Source organism: Pagrus major, chromosome 5 (assembly GCF_040436345.1).
Source record: "Pagrus major chromosome 5, Pma_NU_1.0".
Taxonomy (NCBI): Eukaryota; Metazoa; Chordata; class Actinopteri; order Spariformes; family Sparidae; genus Pagrus; species Pagrus major.
The window spans coordinates 30,197,742-30,218,667 of record NC_133219.1 but is presented as its reverse complement, the minus strand read 5'-3'; the positions used below and the strand labels follow the sequence as shown (position 1 = coordinate 30,218,667).

The following is a 20,926-nucleotide window of genomic DNA, read 5'->3' as shown; positions in this document are numbered from 1 at the left end:
GCAAATTGCTAAATCATTGCCTGGGGAGCTGTTGCATGTCTAATCTCTATGACCACAGTTGTTCTGTGATATTATTAGAACATTTCTTCACTTTCCCTGTGTGCAAATTACAACCTGTACGACAGCAGCAACACAAGATTTCCAGTCTGCTTAAAGTAGCATTTTAATATCCTGCAACTGACTGTAACCTCCGTGTCTTAGGTCCTCTATACAGCCAGGACAGGATTTTACAGGCTATGGGCAACGTGACACTGGCCTTTCACCTGCTGTGTGAACGGGCCAATCCTGTTTCATTCTGGCTGCCATACATCCGCAGTCTTCCTCAGGAGTACGACACACCACTGTACTACAAGCAGGAAGAGGTGGAGCTGCTGCTGGGCACACAGGCAGTGCAGGACATTCTGAACCAGTATAAAAACACTGCACGCCAGTATGCTTACTTCTACAAACTGATACAGGTGAGCATAGACAGTGAACACACCCACATACTTCAAATATACAGTACATACTAGATTTTCTCCCACCCCTGCTACTTATGTGTGTGAGTAGTTCCCTGAATGGCCACTTGAGGCTCCAGAAGTATACCCCCGTAAGAGCCCATGTTAATATGCACAACTTCACAACAGAAATAAACGTGTTTACAGTCCGGTACAAAAACTGTTTTGGCCTCTACACCTAATTTCCCTTGATGATAACTGGGGGGGTGAATTTTTGTTTAACTCAGTATTATATTTAAGGCAAAAAGTTACGCATAATTAGGGGCATGGCTGCGAGCTGTCTGCTTGGCTTCACATTAACTAATTTCAGAACAAAAAACACAAAGGTTGAATAAACAATAGACGCAACCAGGTGTTAAAGAAATGCTTGCAGAGGGCGGCCCGACAACCGCTCGCACTGCTGAAATACAGTCGTGGTCAAAAGTTTCCATCCACTCATAAAGAACATGTTCATCATGTCAGTCTTCAGTTCCAGTGATTTCTACAGCTGTCATGTTAAAATGTTATTCAGGTTTATCAAATCTTTATCACAATTCACATGCTTTTAATCACTTTCATTATTAATTCCCTTCATAGCCATGATGTCACAATGACCATGACCTTTGACCTTAAATCCAAGTGGATATTTGTACCAAATGAAGTGAAACCCTTCAGCCCTTCTGGAGATATCTCATTCACAAGAATGGGATGGACAGACAACCAAAAACATAATGCCCCTGGCTATCTCTATCACCGGCGCTGAGGCATAAAAAGCCATCATTTATGAATGTAATTCATTAGATCTTTTTTTGCTGTGGAGAAATTGTCTGACACTGTTACTTCCCCCCCCCCACTGATGGGTTGTCTGATATTTGTAGTTACTACATTCAATAAGACATGAGAACAACAACAACAAGAGGATATTAATAAGTAACACTCACCCTACACCCTTCATTCATCCAGACATTCAGTGACTAACTTGACTTGAGACTTGCCCTCAAAAGACATGAGACCCGACTCGGACTCGAGATTTGGGACGCATGAACAATCTTTATTTTTATTTTTTGGTGCATCAACCTTAAGAAAATGTCCGACGAGCTAACCTTACACATCCGGTGCGTGCTGCACGCAGCCACAGATGACAACAACACTGTGGCGACGAGCACAACAAACATTTCTTTCAGGAATAAAAGTCAGCTGATGTTAACTGTTAAACAACACAGACAATTGTATCCACAAAAATGTTCTGTTCTGTAAGAAAAAGACTTAAGATGGCCAATAACTCCAAATAACTTTTATATTCATGCAAGGAATCATTTTTGTCACACAAAGAAAGGTGCCAGTTTTCACAAATGATAGATATGTTTGAATATCACCAGTTTATGGACCTGCAGTATATTTCAGATCATTTGGCAGAAAGAGTGTTTTGCATTTAGCTGTTGTAGCTGTGTATTTATATTGCAAAGCAAAATACAGTTATTAATTTTAAAGCTTTTATCGTGCGTTTTTTAAAATATTACAATAGCCTGTTTAAAGTGGTCACATACCAAACATCTAATCAGTGTCACTCTGCAATGTTCTGAGCAGACGGCATGCAGCAGATGATAGCACGCTCATTACAACCGTAAGAGACTTGATGTGGACTTGCAAAAAATGACTTATGAGCATCTCTGGGTGATGGATGTTGCACAGAAGAACATTTAAAATGTTTTACTGTTGATACTTTGTGACTCCTATTGGAGTAGATTTTGAAATGGACAATATTTCGAGTTGTGGTACTTTCTATAAAATGTGGTGTATGTAATTACAGAATCAAGACTGTGATTATGTTTCCCTCTTTTGATTCATTGAGTGCAGACCACCAGGATCTCAGAGTTTGCTTTAGTTTCTCTGCTGAGTTACAAGATTTGAGCATCAAAGTGAAGTTTTATTCATGTAACTTAAATTTGAAAACTTCAGTTTGCAGTCTCCCACATGTCTGTGGTGAGCAACTGTGGTAAAGAACAAGTCAGCCATGTGCCTGACATGCTCCACCATGACCAGGAGGGGGAGGTATTGGGCCAGAATACCTACAATGGGGACGTTGAAGTGCAGTCAGTCTGATCTATTGTCATAGTTGAACTAAGAATCATGATGACTGATGTTTTCCTTCTCTGGATTTTATTTGGCAAATACATTTCTTTTAATCAAAATTCAATGTATCACAGAGTGATTTCCATAATTAGAGCAACATTACCATTTTGCTTTTAACTTTAAAATGATCACACAGAGACTTTCAGTCCAGTGTAATATTTAAAAAAAATGGAATAAGATATAGAGAGAGTGATTATGGTATATGGTGAATGGGCACAGACAACAGATAGGATAGTAATCTCAAAGTATGCTAATGTGCCATTACTTATCTGAAGCATTGTGATCTGACAGCTCAGCTTTGATCAGAACTCTGTGGAATCAGACCGTTCGTGTATCAAAGAAGCACTAAAATAAATATTTTTCAAAGAATTCATTGTGTCTGTCAGCAGCAGTTTATTCTAATTAGCTGATGTACAGGCAGGGGAACGAAGGTTTTGCATTTTAAGATAACGGGCGTGATATCTTCATTTGGTCTTTTCTGTCAGACACAAATGTAATCTCATATCTTCGGTGGTGCTTTTGGTCATTTTTAAAAGTACATTTAAATGTTTATAATTCTTCTAAAATCAAAGGGGAGCTTAAGAGAAATGCTTTGGTCAGTCCTTGTTTCAAATCACTTTACAGTGCAGTTTCAGTGGACTCCACTGAGTGGGAGTGTTGTAATCTAAATGACTTATTGTCAGTAAGCTTGAAGAAGAATCCCACTGAGGGAGGAGCTTTAATCACTAACTACTGTTGGTTTCAAAAGCCTAATGCCATCCGTTCAGTTGATGTTGACTTCAGTGTTTATCTGCTGTATCTGGATGCCTTGGACTCTCCACGACACATGGGCTGATTGCTTGTGATCTCAATGTTGTGATTGTCGAAGGGTTTTGATGATCCATACTGTCCCATAATGCAAATCCAAACTTTTTAGTGTCTCATCTTCGACCTATTGATAGAAGAAAATTGATGTGAATGTTTTACTAACATGTGATCACGTATGTCAGTATGCATGGGATACACGTGGACTAAATGTTAAAGCTGACCTGAAATCTGAATAATGAATATATGTCATCTGTTGATAGATTGATAACTGTTACCAGGACAGTCACTAGAGGGGAAGGTCTGAGACCATTAGTTAAAAAGCTTCTATTTTGCATTCATTTAGAATTGAATACAATGTTTTTCTTTACAAATTATCATATAAACCTAACAATACAGGTGAAGAGTTAAATGAATGAATGAATGAAATCATAGTGCTGAATACATCAGTACTAGCTGTGTTTTTTCTCTCAGAAAGTTGACATGTGCACCGCTGTAGAGCCCACAGAGCCACACCTCCTCCATAAGTAAATTAACTGTGATGCTGTTGCGCTTCTCATACAGTACACAAGCCTTGTTATAATTACCTTAAGAAAAATCTGGAATTTTTTGCCCTCAGTGTGAATTTGTCCCTGTGGTATCAAATATTGATATTTTCAAGGTATTAGTGTTGTCACGATACTAGAATTTAACTTCGATACAACACTAAATGTTGAAATTTAGAATATCTGTATTTGGTATTTTGGTTTCTTTAGGTGTCACAGAGATATAAAACCTTGAAGTCAACACAGGACAAATATGAGCTGTAAAATAAAACCACTGAATGTAAAATATCAGCCAGTGAAAAGTATGAATGATGAAAGAGTAATATAACATCTTTGAATTTTTCATATATATTCATTGAATATTAACACTTCCACATAACAAAAGTTTAAGGGAAATTAAAATCATTCTTCTCAGGAGAATCTACTCTCCATATATGTTGAAAAAGAGGGTTTTTAAGCTCTATACCATTTTTATAGTCGTGGCAAACAAGCACATAAACACTGAACACAATATTTTGCATTCTCCAGTCTAATCAAGTTAACCTCATGTTTGCTGCCGTCCCTAGGCACTAATGTTAACTTTCAAGTGGCTCACCTATCTGGTGCTTTCAGTCTGTATGATTGTGATTGATCCAGCATCTATTTAGCGGTCACGGTTTGCCCGTACAGTGTGCTGGTGAGTAATGAGTGTGGTGAGTCAATGTTTGCATGGAGTGTAATCACTTGTAACAGGACACCACTGTGGCTAACAGATTGTGACAGTATCATATCAGGATTTACAGTCATCACTGTAAGTGTTGAACTGTGAGGTTTGGATGATTGAGTGCTGTATGTAATAATGATCCTGCTGTTTGGCTCTCACACACACACACACTCACACACGCACGCACGCACACACACACGCACTCTGTGTTGCACTTGGCCTGAGATGGAGACTGAGCAAGGAGGGCTCATGGAGGTGCGTGTGTCCTTTCCCCTCATCTTTAATACATCTCCTTTCTTCTTCACACACACACACACACACACACACACACACACACACACACACACACAGAGTCTTCACTCGTCGTGTAGCCGCTCGCTCTGTCCCCACCTCCTCCCTCCTCAGATGACCGGGCTGGAAAATTAGCTTGTCACATTGGCTTTGAATTGAATTGACCTGAATGTACCTTCCTCAGTCCCCCCCCCCCCCCCCCCCCCCCACTCACTCTAACTCACCTCCTCTGTCTGTCCGTTATGTTAGATGTATGATCAGACACACAGATATATGAGATATGCTGGTGTATACAGACAGGCCTAATCAATATCAATCGACATCCTCCCAAACACAGATGTGCCGGTGTATGTGGAGGTACATCTCTGTAGGTTGTTCATCCCGACCTACAGTTAAGGGTGCTCTGATGATCGGGCACCGATCACTATCGGCCGATATGTGTTGTAAAAAGCTTGATTGTAGGCCTAAAATGCCACAAACACTGCAGGACTCGCTCTCCTCCTGCCAATATCAATACAGATTTTCAGTGCCCTCTTGGTTTAACCAGCACAACATATAAGCAAGGTCCAGTCAGCTGTTTGTGACTGAGGGGATAGATGGACCGGTACCATGGAACAAGTCTTTTGAAATTTTTACCTTTTTACCATTTAAATTCAGAAAAAATTGGATGTTTACAAAAAATTGCATCAGTTTAATTCAAGTGAATATTAGTTGAAGAGGATATACAAATAATTGTATTCTGTTTTTTCTTTACATTTTACACAGAGTCCCAACTTTCGTAAAATCTGGGTTGAATTTTTTAGCAGCTGTTGTCAAGACAACCAGGTAGCGAGCTAAAATGGCAGCTTGGTGTAGTAGCAGCTTAAAGTAGCTTTCCTTTTACGTTTCTCACCTAACAACACAGCATGTATCCTTGAGGTCGGACAAATGTGTTGCTTGCTTTTTCCTTCCTCATAAACTTTGCAAAGCCACACTTTCCATTTCCTTTTTTAATGTTTATATATTTTTAACATGTGGCTTTTGTTTTTTACATCCATGTTTGCTAGCTAGCGGCTGCCTTGTGCTTTGCTTGTTGCTGTGTTACTGCCACAATGTGTTTGTCAGTTTAACAGTATGACACTATTGGTGTGTGTGATTATATGTGCGTCCTTGTGCCAATAACAAATAAAACAGGACCTGAAAACACTCCATAGCACAGCTATAGTGGTCAAACTCAACAGAGTACCTTAAGGGCTTGTATTAATTTCATATTCATCCACATCAGCACAAAAATCATTCATCTCTCTTCTGTTGTGTGTCTAATCTTGGCTCTGATTGGCCACCCACACTCAGTCTTCACTGATGGAAAATACCCTTGAGCTTTTGCTCTATGGTTTCTTGTCCATTCATTGATTTTGAAGATTTTGTCCATATTGTGGTGCATGTCTGTGTCCTCCAACACATACACTCTCTCCACAGTGGCACATGATAGATGACCCCTGTCTTTGGATGGTAATGCATTAAGAGCTCAGCGTGTGTGCGGGTGTGTGCGTGCGTGCGTGTGTGTGTGTGTGTGTGTGTGGACGGACATAATCCATTCAGCTGACTTTTTTACACCCATGTGTCCGTCGCCTGCAGGCCCCTCAGTGGGACTGTAACTGAATATGTCTGCTTGTCAGGGCTTTTGTCTTCTCCCTTGTCAAGGCCAGTTTAATGTTCTTCCATTTAAAAAAAAAACAAAACAAAAAAAAAAAACAATTCGACACTCACACATCACCTGCCAGTTGGATATACAAACCAATTGATTGTTGGTCAGTTTAATTTAGTGTTTATTAGATTTGTATGTGTGTAAGATACCCTCAAGTCTTCAAAGTAGGTTGACTGATAAAAGAGTTGAAAAGGGGCATGGAAAGTAATTTTCTGTATGCGATGACACTTGTGAGAAATCAGTATCAATATCAAATGATAATAAATGATAAGATCCATTCATGCTCCTAAAGGTTAAGAAGATAAGAGGGATCAATGTTATTCACATCACCTGTCACTGATTTTAATGTTGTGGCTGATCGGTGTAAGCTGTTTTTACAGGTCTTGGGGAGTACTTCTGCATATGTGAAAAAAGTCCAATACCACCTTTTATTGTGCCAGAGGAGGCCGCATGAAAGCTGTTAAGCTGCCTACGTTGCATTGTGGGTAATGTAGGCACCAGTTTTCAAAAAAGAAGGCGGCGGCGTGGAATAAAAAAGGCGATGTCTCTGGTTCTGCAGTATTGATTTTGATCATATTTTTTTAATGAGTCCAGCAGTGTTATAGAAGTGCAATGCTCTATCAGTGGACTGCTTTTCAAACCCGGATGCGTACATTACCCACAATGCAACCTACCCTCTGAATGGCAATTTATCACTTAACATGCAGCTTCCTCTGGAGCCAGAAAAGGCTTTATGCCAATTTGTTCACATATGCAGAAGAGCTCCTCAAGACCTGCAAACATATTTGAATGTATAATATTGTTGGAGTTGCCCTTTAAAGCTGATCTGCTTGATCTAGATCTTGCTACCTCTCATCTTCTACTCTTTCGTACTTTTATTTTTCTCTTTCTTGACTCAGTTCTCACTTTTTGCCCCCTCCATCCATTTCATTTCCCTCTATCTCTTCCCTCTTTTCATTATACTTCCCACTGATCTTCCCTCTCTTCTGCTTAAGCTAAGGGCTGTTTGCAAATGGCTCTGGTAGGTGGTGGCTGTGGCTTTAAATGAAGATTGTGGCATTAATGGACACACACTCTCCAACACACACAAAGACACACCTGTTTCAGGCTCAAATTGATGAGGCAGATTTATGACGGCTGCTGGCCACAACAAATTAAGTTGACAGTGATGTATGTGGGGGGCCCAAGTGTCACAGTGCACCACCGACCACAGGCACTCACACACATACAGGCGCGCCCCGGCGGTGGCCCCCTACTCCCAGTCCTTCTTGTTAGGTGTCCCTGTCAGGCAGCCCCCCTCCAGCATACCTGCATAATGAAATTCCTCATTCTGATTTGTGTTTTTCCGTCTCTCTCCTTTTCCTCTCATCCACTTTCTCCTCCATCCCTAGACTCATCCTGCAGCCAGCAAACTGCCCCTCAAGGACAGCTTCACATTTGATGACTACAGGTTAGTGTGTGAATATAAGTGTGTATTCAGAATAGGCATGTGTTTGGATTGTTCACGTCATCCTGTACATGTTCATGTGAGTTGTAACTATAAACTGGAGCCAATGCAAAAGGATATGTCTGGTTTATTTACTTACTAGTAACGCTGCTGCTGCTGCTCCTACTACTAGCAGTAGTAACAACAACAACAGTAATAGTAATAATACTAATAATAGTAATGCTTATAGTAATAATACTAATAATAGTAAGTAATACTAATAATAGTGGTGGTAGTAGTGGTAGCAGTAGTATAATAATAGTAAAGTAATAAAGTAATACAAATAATAACATACTAATAATAGGAATAATAATAATTATAGTAATAATACTAATAACAGTAATAGTAAAAGTACTAACAGCAATGGTAATAATTACAGTAATATTATAATTATTATTATTATTATTATTATTATTAGTATTAGTATTAGTATTAGTATTATTATTATTAGTAGTATTAGTAGTAGTAATATTAATATTATTAATAACAGTGAGAGTAAAAGTAATAATAGTAATGATGGTAATAATAGTAATAACAGTTGCAACAATAGTAATGGTAATTGTAACATTGTACTCATCAAAGTAATTGCTGAGATCAGGAAGATGAGACGATCAAACAGGTTTTGAACAAACGTGTGCTCCACATATGTGGAAAATAAATCGGGCAAACAGTAAAAATTGTTTCCCAAACTGTCTGTTTATAAAAATCAATCACAATTTGCATTTGGTTCAACTTCCACCTACTATATCACACTCACTTACTGTACTACTTACTTATTGATGACAACTTAAAGGATCCACATTATAAAAGTTCAGTCCACTTTATTTTCCATGTTTTGATATACAAGGAATGATTTAAAAATATCAGGTGCTCCTGGGCGCATTGTGCAATCTATGTTGTATTCAGGGTTAACACAGATATGAAGGTGGTTACAATCTCATTCCATTCATTTTTCCTGCAAAATACAGGGAACTACAACATGATTGAAATATTAAATTTTAGGACTTAATGTGCAAAACAGTTGAGCAACAATAAAAAAAAACCCGCACCACTAACCACTATATCCAAAAACTGTAAGACAAAGCCTAACAGTACCCTTTAACTCAATCAAAACTAGTCCAATGTCAAATAAAACATTAAATCTGATAGATCTGGAGTTTCATTTGGATCCTTCCTCAAAATCACTTGCACTGTCCTCTCCTGGCTAAGGTCCTATCTCACAAACAGCGATTTCATCAATATCAACAACTGCACCTCGTTGGTCCTCTCCTCTTCATCCGTTACATGCTCCCCCTTGGAAACATCATCCGCCGACATGGTCTTCATATTACTTGCTATGCCGATGACACCCAGATCTACATTTCCACCAAATCCATCACGACCGCAACTCACTGCACACTGACCAACTGCCTCACTGAAATCAGATCTTGGATGCAAGCGAACTTCTTTCAACTCAGCTGTGACAAATCAGACGTAATAATCATCGGCCCAAACCCAAGGCGACAGAGCCTTGTCCATGTACGTTTGTGTGCAGAGCACCATCGGGTTCTGTTGCGGGTTCTCTAAACATAGCGCTGAGAAACCATAAAAATGATCCCTGATGCACAATAATCACATTTTAGAACGTCTGACTCATTTCAGAAATGTGATTCTCAAAGGAAATGTTTTCACCCCTAGTTCAGATAACTGTCAGATAACCTGACCGATCGCCTGACTGCTCGTGTTTTTTGGTCCATCTGACTTCATTAAAGCAATTACTGTGTTTTCAGATTTCACCAACTAACTTGATGAATACAATGTAAACATAACTGATGGAGATAACTGCCAAAAGTACAAAACACGACAACCAAGTAGTAATAAACCATGTTTCTTCATTAGGCTAAATTATTGCATGCTAAAGGATTAAAGAAAGTGGGCCAGTGATTAATTATTCCTTCAATCTCTCCTTACTGCTATTCTCTCTCCATTTCCTTTTCCTCCTTTTCTGCTCTGTTCGCCCTCCACTTTTCTACTCATCCACCCTCCCTCCATCCTCCTTCCTTCTCTCTCCATCCCCATCTGATGCAAGCCTTGTCTCTCTTTGGCAATACCGGTGTTAGAGTTGATGAACTTCCTTCTTCTTTATGAAGCTGTATTGTGCCAGATGTCAGTGCAGGAAACAAACTTGACTGTAACAATTGGGGATTGGTTGATTGTTTGTGACAGGTGGGCGGTGTCCTCTGTGATGACCCGTCAGAACCAGATCCCTACTGAGGACGGCAGCCGAGTCACTCTGGCCCTCATCCCCCTCTGGGACATGTGTAACCACACAAATGGACTGGTAAAGTCTTTATCTCACTCTCACACACTTGCATACATTATAAGCCGATGAAGAATTTGACTGACAACGGTTAACGTCAACGCTAGCCATATCGGTAGCTCTGCTATGTTCTACTTGCTCTGCCTGAATATTGACTACCATGTCCCAAAATGAGATGGTAGATTGAGATAATGAGAGATGACAAATAAATCAATATTTGGTGATTCAATATATTTGAGGGGTGAGGTGCTCTTTTGTACAATTTCTTCATACCAATTGTATTAAACCCTGCTGATACAGTGTGGATAACTAACAAATTTTAAGTTATAAAAATCTGAGTAGGCCAGATTGACGCATTTAATCGTTAAAATTAATCAAATTTTCTCCCAGGGACACACACAGACCCACCTAGTTGTAACGTTTTTCCTCTATCCACGCAATGTTCACACATTTTTTCCCTTAACTTGCTTACATCCCTGCAATAAGTGAGATAACTAAGCTGTACTTAGCTGTTATAACAGTGGAAATGTTAATTTAATGAACAGTACCTTGCATATTGTCTTGACTGATGTATTCAGTATTTTGTTTTTTGACCTTCTCTTACAAATCAAAAGAATAAAAAATGAAGTGGGGAAATATACAAATGTATATTGAGCGCTTTTTAAGTTGAATTAGTGAAAGTTGTTGTTGGTCTGCAGATCACCACTGGCTACAACTTGGAGGATGATCGCTGTGAATGTGTGGCACTGCAGGACTACAAGGAGAACGAACAGGTGAAGAGACAATGACTCTACTACATCTTATTCTTTGGTCTTTGTTGTCTGTCTTGCTTCTCTCTAACCCTCACCCAGAAATTACACCTGTTGTTCTTAGACTGTCAGTTCAACGTTGGTTTACAACAGTCAGAGAATTATGGAAATCCAGGTGGAAGATAAATTAGACAATGAAAAACAGTTGCAAAATCCATTAATCCATTTTTTATTACCTACATTTTTTTGAGCGGTGGTTTATCCATCAGCATTGAACCAATTTCTCATTGGAACCAGAGCCACAGCCACAATTCAAGTCATGACTCAAAGTCCTTGCCCCCTAAAAGAGAGTCTAAAATCATTTGTATTTTTCATATTTAACAAAGCAAAGTTCATTTATATGCACAGTATTTAATTTCAGCCGGGGTCTCTCAATCAAAATGATAAGACGGAGTGTGTTGACTTTTGGAAGTATCGTGGGATCATGTGAGTTGTTACATTCATTGTTAAACAACCACCATTGCTGGTTTTGAATGTACAATATAAACTCTACAAGGGTTGCTAAAACTCCAACAAAGAGGAGGACATGACCTCAGTGTACAGGTGAAGACTGAAGTTTGAAAATGCCTGCTCCTCATCATCACAGGCTAACTTAGTGCATGCCATCAAGAAAGGTGATGATAGTGTTGTTGATGCTGATGATTTATTCTTCTTGTAGATCTACATCTTCTATGGCACAAGATCCAATGCCGAATTTGTCATCCACAATGGGTTCTTCTTTCAAGACAACGCTCACGACCGAGTGAAGATCAAGCTGGGCGTCAGTAAGAGCGAGCGTCTCTATGCCATGAAAGCAGAAGTGCTGGCGCGAGCCGGTATCCCAGCGTATGTCTAACTCTTCTTACTGTTTACAAGCTTTTTGTTTTCCAGTCACAAAAAAAATCCTCCTCTTCCCTTTCTAGCTCTCTACAAACACAGTTGGGTGCCACTTTGGCTGTGCCATGCAGGGGTGATTCTAGGATCAGCTCAGCTCCTCACATGTAAAACTCTGTGGTGGATGAAATTTTGTTTTTCTTCCTCAGCTAAACAGTTACTTGTTTTGCACTATAACATGTCCCATATCCGTCCACTATCTTATCTCTTTCACTACGCTCTCACCTCTCATCCAAGAGGCTTCTTCCATTCTGATACTTGTACCAGTTCTCGTCTCCCTTTGGCGTCAGTGAAACACGTAATATAAATGTTGCAGCAGGTTTCTCTGTTTTCTTCCACCCCGCCAAGTATCAAGTTACCATCCTCCCCAACACTTTGATCTTCAAGAAGCTTAATCGTTTTATCATTTGCCCCTTAATTTTATGCAACATTCTCTCCTCTGCATTTTTAATCAGACACCTTTTAATCTCTTATTGATGACAGTCTAAATCTCAACAGTGGAAATTAAATGAAACAATCCCCGTTGTTGCCATTGTGCTCTATTAAACTGACAGATATGCTCGTAGATCATTTTCAAAGGATACAGCATCAGATTTAGTGTTGGGCCTCATTGAGATGTTGAGTAGCTGTTACCATCAGAGTCTTTATACAATGTAGAATCACTCATTTTGCTTCTACTTTATTCTGTTAACAGTCTGATAAGTGAAATTAATACCGCTTTCCATTAGCAAATAAGCAGGTCTACACGGTGGTATACCCACTAAGAATCGCCTGTTGACCCCATTCCCAATTGCGGCAGGCAAGGCAGCCCATCTGTGACTTTTATCTGAAGCATTAGGTTGTACATCACTGATGTCACGTTCACCTCATGAATGCAGCAGAAACAGTTGTAACAGAAGAGAAAACAACATTTAATCCATTGTGAAAGAAGCGTCTGTAAAACAGTGGATAAATTCTTTTAAGTGGGATTTTTGACCAGTGGCAAAGCACTTTTAACTTTTCATTTACATGTTTGTTATTAGTTTGTCTTTCTAAGTCTACAAAACCCTTGAACACTGTATCAGAGTACAGCGTTTACAACAAAGAGTTAACTTCCCTGAGCTGGATGCTCTGGAGCAGTGGACAGAGGAATAATTTAATAGGAGGAGCGGGGAGGTGGCTGTAATGTGTTTGTGTGGTGTAATATTGTCGACCCTGTGCTACGGATCGCCACATCGATCATTTTGCTGAAATAGGGGGAAAATACTGTCCTCTTCCAAATTACCTCAGAGTGTAATGTTATGATGCTGAATGGTTTCTGCTGAGTCCTGGATTACACTTGTTTCATATATTTTCTGTCAGGCTGCTAACCTGAGAAATACTCCAAACAGCAACATTAATATCATGTTTAGAGAAACACAACAAATACAAGAATTTCATGTGATAGAATGAGGTGATGTGCAGACAGAGGTGGAGTCCACAGTACGTTTAATACTTCTTTTACTTTTTTGGGGGTAAAACTTTCTGATTTTGAATTTTTTCATTTCCTGCCCGGTTTTAAAGCCAAAGCAGTCAGAAACATGTAACACTTTAATCTGGTCTCTTTTTTTTATCTTTTATGTTCTCTCTTTATATTGTTTACTGTTGAAAGACTTTGAATAATGTTAATCCACTGATGAACATTTTCCTTCACAGGCAAACAAGTTTTTTTTGATTGGGAAAAAAAGATTGTTTTTTTATGGTTTGTTGATTGTAATTACAAAGGATTATTGAGATGATTAGAGAAGACGTTTTAGGTGCATTGAATAAACATAGAATTTAAAATGTATATTTTAGTGTATATCATTTAAAATGTTCTTAAACGTATCATTTAATAGAGCCGGACCAGTCAGCAGCAGTGTAGCATTATTTTTTTTTTGTATATTTGACTTTGTCACATATGCTTGATTTTGTCTTTTTAATTGATAATAACAATAATAATAATATTATTATAACAATAATAAAAATAAAATAATATCAATAACAATAATCACAATAATAATAATAATAATTGTTGTTGTCGTTGTTGTAACCGTACCGTACGTCATTACTTTTATTTTCTTCTCTTAGTCAGAACATTTATACAATCAAACAGAACCTTACATGTGACAACTTGAGTTAAAAACAAAAGACTCCAAACAATAAAAGTAACATTGATCAAAATGTAGGTTCCAATTGAGAACAATAATTTCAAGTGATACAGGTGCAAATAAATACCAGCCTGACTTCAGTCAGTGGGATAGAAAAATAACAAGTTCTGCTTAAGAAAGAATAAAAGAAGCAGAAAAAATGAGGTACTGAACTACATGTCAAGGCAGATGGCTGCCCACCACTGAGTCCGGTTCTGCTCGAGGTTTCTGCCTGTTAGAAGGCAGCTTTTTCTCACCACTGTTGCCAAGTGGTTGCCATTGGGGGAAATGTTGGGTCTCTGTGAATACATTAATCGAGAAGGATGCTTAAGACCTGCTCGATTTGGAAAGTGTCATGAGATGACTTTTGTTGTGAATTGGTGCCATACATAGATTGATTGATTGATTGATTGATTGATTAGCCTGCCCAGTAATGTAGGTTAATTAGTAAATGTAATGTGATTCATTTTCAGAGTAAACAACAGACGTCTCAACAGCATTTATTTAAAAAATAAAATACATACTGACCAGTATCACAGAGCAGAAGTAGCTTTCATGTAGCAACAACAGAACCAGCTGAGCTTGTATTGGAGTTTTAAGTTCCACAATGAGCAACGTGAAAAAACAGTTTTCCACATCTAACCTACTCTGGTTTTTTTAATTTGGCTTCAAACAGAAGCATCATATTTGACACAATTGCTCCGGACTTTCCAGTAATACTAAATACTCCAACACTGATTCAGCGGACTACAATAGACAGAAAGAGGCAAAGCAAACTCTTGAACTTGAACTCTGGACCAGTCCATCCTTGAGCTTGAGTTTTAAAGTGCATCCATAGTTTTTCTTCTGAGATAATTTATGCATTGAGCTATTATTGTTGTGTTGGTCCCATTGTGCCTCCCTACTTATTACTAATACATCGGTCCGTGTTGTGTTTTGCAGGTCCTGTATCTTTGCTCTCCACTGTAATGAACCCCCCATTTCAGCCCAGCTCCTAGCCTTCCTCAGAGTCTTCTGCATGACAGAGGGTGAGACACTGACACATACACCAACATACGCACACACTTGCACACTGTGAAATACCAGCAGCAAGACATTCCCTGCAGACCCTCAAAGCCAAAACACAGACCATCGTCACTACCGTTTGCTCCACATATCAGTGGAGGGGAGAAGACGGAGAGGAGGTGGAGGTAGAATTAGAGAGGAAGAGTAAGGCCCGTCCATTCCTGAGCTCCTTAATTGAGGCAGTGCACCAGATGTGTGGAAGGAGCAATCCACCAGGGGGGTTTGCAATATTCATCGGCATGTATGCAGAAATGGCATCCGTGTCATAAATCCCCTGGCACACAAGGCCACTTACGCCTCTGTCAGAGGACTTGTCCCCAGGACCCGGAGTGATATATTATTCAGATTTTTTGCTGCATGTTAATTTTTAAAACAGCCCCAACACCATTGGATGTGTGTGTCTGTGTGTGTGTAGGACATGATAGAACAGTGTGCACACAACCTGGGCGCTGCAGTTTGCCTCTTTCACCCTCCAGTGTAACCAAGCCATGTTTAGGTCCTCGGATCAAAGGCAGCAGGACGAAGGATTCAGAACAGGGGAAAGGCTGTCTATGTTATGTTTATTTTTACACATTATGAAATTTAAATGTTGATCTTGACCCAAGTTATCTCCAGGCAGTGTTGGAAGGTCAAGTCTGGCTGGTTTAGCAAAAGGTTTTACACAAAAGGATTTAATGAGAAACTTTGATTGCATATTAATGATAGTCCCACACTTTTTGATGTTTGCAGCAGTGTTAAATGAGAAGATTATTAGTTTCATCTTTGTCGGCCCAAAACTATGACAGATAAGGCTGTAGCGTTTATCACATCCAAGTCCTGTATCGAATCTGCTCGTTTCAAATCCCTTTACAATTCTATAGAGATTTAGCTTTAAATCATTTCTTCTGCCAGTGAGGTTGTGTTTTCACTCGTGTCCGTTGGTTTGGTTAGTTGGTTATCTTATGCATGTTGTACTACACGGAGCATCTCAAATATCTTCTCATTAAAATTGAACAAAACCCTGATAGCTTTCTCTATTTTCTCAAGTCTGTGCGCTAAACTCAGCCAACATGTCCCGGACCTGTCTGTCAGTCTCTCATGAATAAGATCTCATCTGACTCTGAGTTAGAAATCTTCAGGGGTCTACTCGGTTCCTAGAAACGAAGCTGGGGGTCCCATATCTGTTGCTCTGAGTCACACATCTCACATGTTTCTATGTTTAACATACATGGAGACGAAACAAGCTGCCTTCCTATTGGTGGACATGTCTTCACACCCATTGCCCTTTATGTTCAATTTCCACTTCACTACTATTTACTAATGGTCCTCTTGCAGCAGTTTAATGCTTTCTGTAAAAGAGATGTTAACACTTAGTTGGATTTCAGAGGAACTGAAGGACTACCTACTTGGAGACCGTGCCATCAATAAGATCTTCACGCTGGGCAACAGTGAGTTCCCTGTCAGCTGGGAGAACGAGATCAAGCTGTGGACTTTCCTCGAGACCCGAGCTGCTCTGCTTCTCAAGACCTACAAGACCACATCAGAGGTCAGTCGGCTTGAATTTAAGTCATGTTGAAAGTTGTAATTTGGGGCTTCTGATTGCAGAGAGTGTCAAGGGTTCAGTATGGTTCAAATGAAGTAGCTTGTAGGAAGGGCATCAAAACGATGTGTTTGAATCTCATATGGTGACAGTTAAAGGCACGACTGTTGAACCTGGAAAATTACTAAAATGTGGGAAACAGCCCCACAAAATTCCAAAGTCAGAAATATGAAGGATGAGCTTTACAACCTTGTGAGAAGCATCTTCTTAAGACCTTTTGTCATCTTTTCCTCCTTCTGTCTCCCATTTTTTCTTTATCTTTTAACTCCTGGCCTGGTCTCTTGTAGGAGGACCAGTCCCTGCTGGAGAAACCTGATCTATCTCTCCATTCTCGCGTGGTGATTCAGCTCCGCCAGGCTGAGAAGCAGATCCTGGAGAAGGCATCAGCCAGTGGACGGGCCAAACGCCTGCACTTCGAGAAGAAATTAGAAGAGGGCGCTCCATTGCCTCGCTATGAGGAAAGCGATATCGCTTTGCTGGAGAATACGGGGGCAGATGCAAAGCTTCCTATTATCCTGCGCAAGCTGGAGGAGGTGGAGGAAGGCCAGGAGATCCAGGTGGAGGAACACAGTCACCTTCTGAATGGGGAGAAGGTTCTTTATGAGATGGATATGGAGGCTAACAGACAGCCAGTGCAGGAGAAGGTCAGGAAAGATGTTAATTCAGCTTTGGACTCATTTGAAAGTTCAACCCAGAAGGGCCAAAGGGAAATGGCTGATCTAAGTGCCATTCGGACTGAGGATAATCCCAAAGAGAACAGTGAATAAGTGTAATCCACCTACTGCCACAGCCCATGCTATTTATTTTATTTTTTTTGGTGTGTGTGTGTCTCTCTTAAACGACTCAGAAGTATAGAAGCTGAAAAATGTAATTCAAAGATGCAGAACTTTTTCTTTGTGTGTTCATCCAGTGGGCTTTTCTGAGTTGTTCACAGCTGAACTTGTTTAAAGATGCTGCCAGTGTGCCCCTCAGCCTTCTGTGCACAACTTTTTGATTAAAATCAGCTTTTGTTCTAAGTTTGAAACAAAGATTTACATCGAAACATTTTAGAGGCATACAGCAAGCTGGAACCACAAACTGGCTCCAGTATATATCGTTAGGTGGAGAGAAAAAAATAAAATGGAGTTGGGTGAATGTTATTTCCACAAAGCCAAAATCTCTCTAATCTTGTGAATTGGATGGTTTATTACTGCAGTTTGTCTCCATATATGTCCACTATGTTTTGAGTTGACAATCGTATCCTCTAGAGCATTTTGTATTGTGCTACTGAGTTAAGACCATCACTGCCCTCAATTCCCTTTTTCTTAGGTTAAGATCATTTCAAGCAACAGAACTGAAGGAAACATAAAATGTTCTCATTAACCTGAGAACAGTTGTTTAAAACTGGTACCTGTTATGGATCAGTACAGATCAAGGTGGAAGATGTTTTTTTTTTTTGCTTCCTCAATGAAACATTTTTACCCTCAAATTGTTCATTTGCTCTCATTAGATAGTTGTAGTTCTCATTAACAAAGAATTTTGATTTATTTGTGTTTTAAAAAGTATTTTTATGAATGTACTCAGTTTACATGCAGTGATTATCTGCTGATGTCACCAAAAGGGAGCGATGAGTGACCGAGTGATCACTGTTATTGCCCGTGAGAAAGCCATAAACAACACTGAGGACTCAGTGAGACACAAGATGATGACATCTCATGTAAGTTCACGGTTGGAAGCTTTTGTTCAGCTGCCTTAGAATGAGGCAATTTCAACATGACAATTTTTGTATGAAAAACACAGTTTGTGTTAACTGCAGGGGCCCCGATAGCTGTGTGTCTGTGCACTGATACCCACCAGAGCCCTGACAGTCGACGCAGTGTGGAGGAAAAATGTGCACTTTGGTTATAATTCTTATCAATCACAACATTTTACCCTATTGTATAAGATATGGCAATGCGTACTTCCAGTTTAACGTTTTCTCTCACCTCATTATTCACCCTTTGTGTTTAGTGATGGTGAGGTTCAACTCTCCTACAGAAATGTAGGGACACACTTTTGTTAATGATGCTTTTGTATGTGGCTCGCTTTTACATGAACAGCACATAAACGATATAGTTTGACAAAATAATCTGAAGTCAAGATTCTACTAATTTTTCTGAGCTTACCACCTTTTTTCATCGTCCATCAGAACATATAGTTATTCAACTGATTCATACTAGTCCTATAGTCCAGATGATGTGTGCCAAATCTGAGGTGAATCTTGGTGCAGTTGTACAGTTTGGGTCCCTGATCATCCCAAAAACGTGTCATGGCGACCATTTTACATTCAGCCATAAACAAATGATGTATTTTACATCCTCTCATCTGAACCAAACATGATGACAATGATAGCATCGTCACACACTGTAGTGAGTACATCACAGTATCTGAGAAGCTGTTTAGAGCCCCGAACTGTACGACTGTACCAAGTTTCATGCCTTAATGAAAAATGAACGTGGTTCTGGTTGGAGATGAGTTGAGATGGACAGAGGTCACCACCTCCACACATACACAACCACATGTTGACAGTGTTGGGCAAGTTACTCAGGAAGTGTAATAAGTTACTCTACTTATTACTCCATTGAATAGTAATGATAATACTTATTACTTGGTATCAAAAGAACTAAGTAATGTTAATCGTTATATTACTATATTACTATTACAAAGGTAACGTCTCCTCCACGATATTACTTACCCAGCAGCAAATCTTTTTTTGATTCAGAAATCCAGTTTCTGTTGTTTAACTTGCCCTGACCTGTCGTGTACACGTCAAGTAACGCAGTAACGCTGTGTTACTTGTAATCCCTTATGGTAATATATTACTGAGTAATGCGTTACTGCCCAACACTGGTGACTGAAGTACCATATAAACTTTTGGTCACATGATCACATCACCATTTACTGATGAAGGTCATGAGATGTGGTTAAAAGCCCCACACAACACTAGCAGGTGCCAGTTTAGTTATTTAGTTAATTAGTTTAGTCAGTTAATTGTTCTGACAAACTGGTGTTCCCAAAATTAAGAACGAACTTTAACGCTCTGGACTGATGCACTCTGCTCATGTTGCTCTGACAGTCTGGTGGTTTTGAGATTAAAGAGTCTGTTGTCTCATGTTCCCTTTAACACACAGATTGAACCATGGGTAAGTGCTGTCCATGAATACAATCACTTTCAGTGGAAGGACTCATTGTCATTGTATTGTTTGAAGAAGGTGGAGCAATGAATAAAGACACATTTGAAATCTCTTTAAACCGAGTCTCCTGTCTTAACATTTAAATCATCATTAAAGTTTCAATCCCTGCACACATACAAATGTCAAGATTTTAATTTTGATTTCATGGGGAGTTACCAGCTGAAACTAGCATAGCTTAGCTCTATGAAGAAGCCAGGCTGATTATTTTTTTTATTTTTTTTCTAATGGAGTTGCATGAGGTACTTATCCATAGTCAGTTTCGTACCTGCAGATGATGGTGGTCAGCAATGCCCCGAGTTTGGACAAACGGGAGCACCAACACAGAAGCTCAGCAATGCAACTAAAAGAAGGCTCACCTAAATAATATCTATATGAGTTTAAGTGTATGCTATCTTTTGTATACTTTCAGCCCTGTACCTTGCTGTCTGACAGCCCTTTCTTTTACCACTATATTTTCTCAACTCTAAGCGACACACACTTAACGTCCAGACCAGCCACAAATAAGTCAGATAGGCACAGAAGACCACTGCTGCACCCAAACATCATGTAAGATTGCACTAAATACTTAGAAATAAATCAAATGACTTACCAACCAGTAAATAAATACAGTTTCCACAGAAGTTCCCCCTCTCTCCAAAAGTTCTTCTTCTGTATCCTCTTGTCAGGAGGATTACACAAAACTTGGCCCAGAACAGACCCTATTAACTTCTGGTGTTGATCCAGATAAAGAGACAGATCCAGGAATTTCTTCTTACTTTTTCTAACATTGTGAGACATTTTTGGGGACGGATCTTGATGGAAAAGAATCAGGCATATT

At 39.5% G+C, this 20,926-nt stretch overlaps 1 protein-coding gene across 2 annotated transcripts in view; it reads left to right on the top strand.

Annotated features, from left to right (window-relative positions):
• The window catches only part of setd3 (SET domain containing 3, actin histidine methyltransferase), a 36,982-nt gene extending 16,815 nt beyond the window's left edge, over positions 1 to 20,167 (top strand). The window contains exons 6-14 of one of the 2 annotated variants that reach the window (XR_012178815.1): positions 202 to 458; positions 8,031 to 8,089; positions 10,331 to 10,445; positions 11,123 to 11,197; positions 11,892 to 12,058; positions 15,196 to 15,281; positions 16,683 to 16,843; positions 17,185 to 19,526; positions 19,583 to 20,167. Coding sequence is in view for 1 of the 2 variants with exons in the window: in XM_073466970.1 (XP_073323071.1) it covers positions 202 to 458; positions 8,031 to 8,089; positions 10,331 to 10,445; positions 11,123 to 11,197; positions 11,892 to 12,058; positions 15,196 to 15,281; positions 16,683 to 16,843; positions 17,185 to 17,664 (1,400 nt within the window). In the remaining variant the exon portion in view is untranslated. Of the gene's footprint in view, positions 1 to 201; positions 459 to 8,030; positions 8,090 to 10,330; positions 10,446 to 11,122; positions 11,198 to 11,891; positions 12,059 to 15,195; positions 15,282 to 16,682; positions 16,844 to 17,184; positions 19,527 to 19,582 lie in introns of those variants that run through there. The other variant, XM_073466970.1, reaches the window with a different exon arrangement.
• Positions 20,168 to 20,926: the final 759 nt, after the last annotated feature.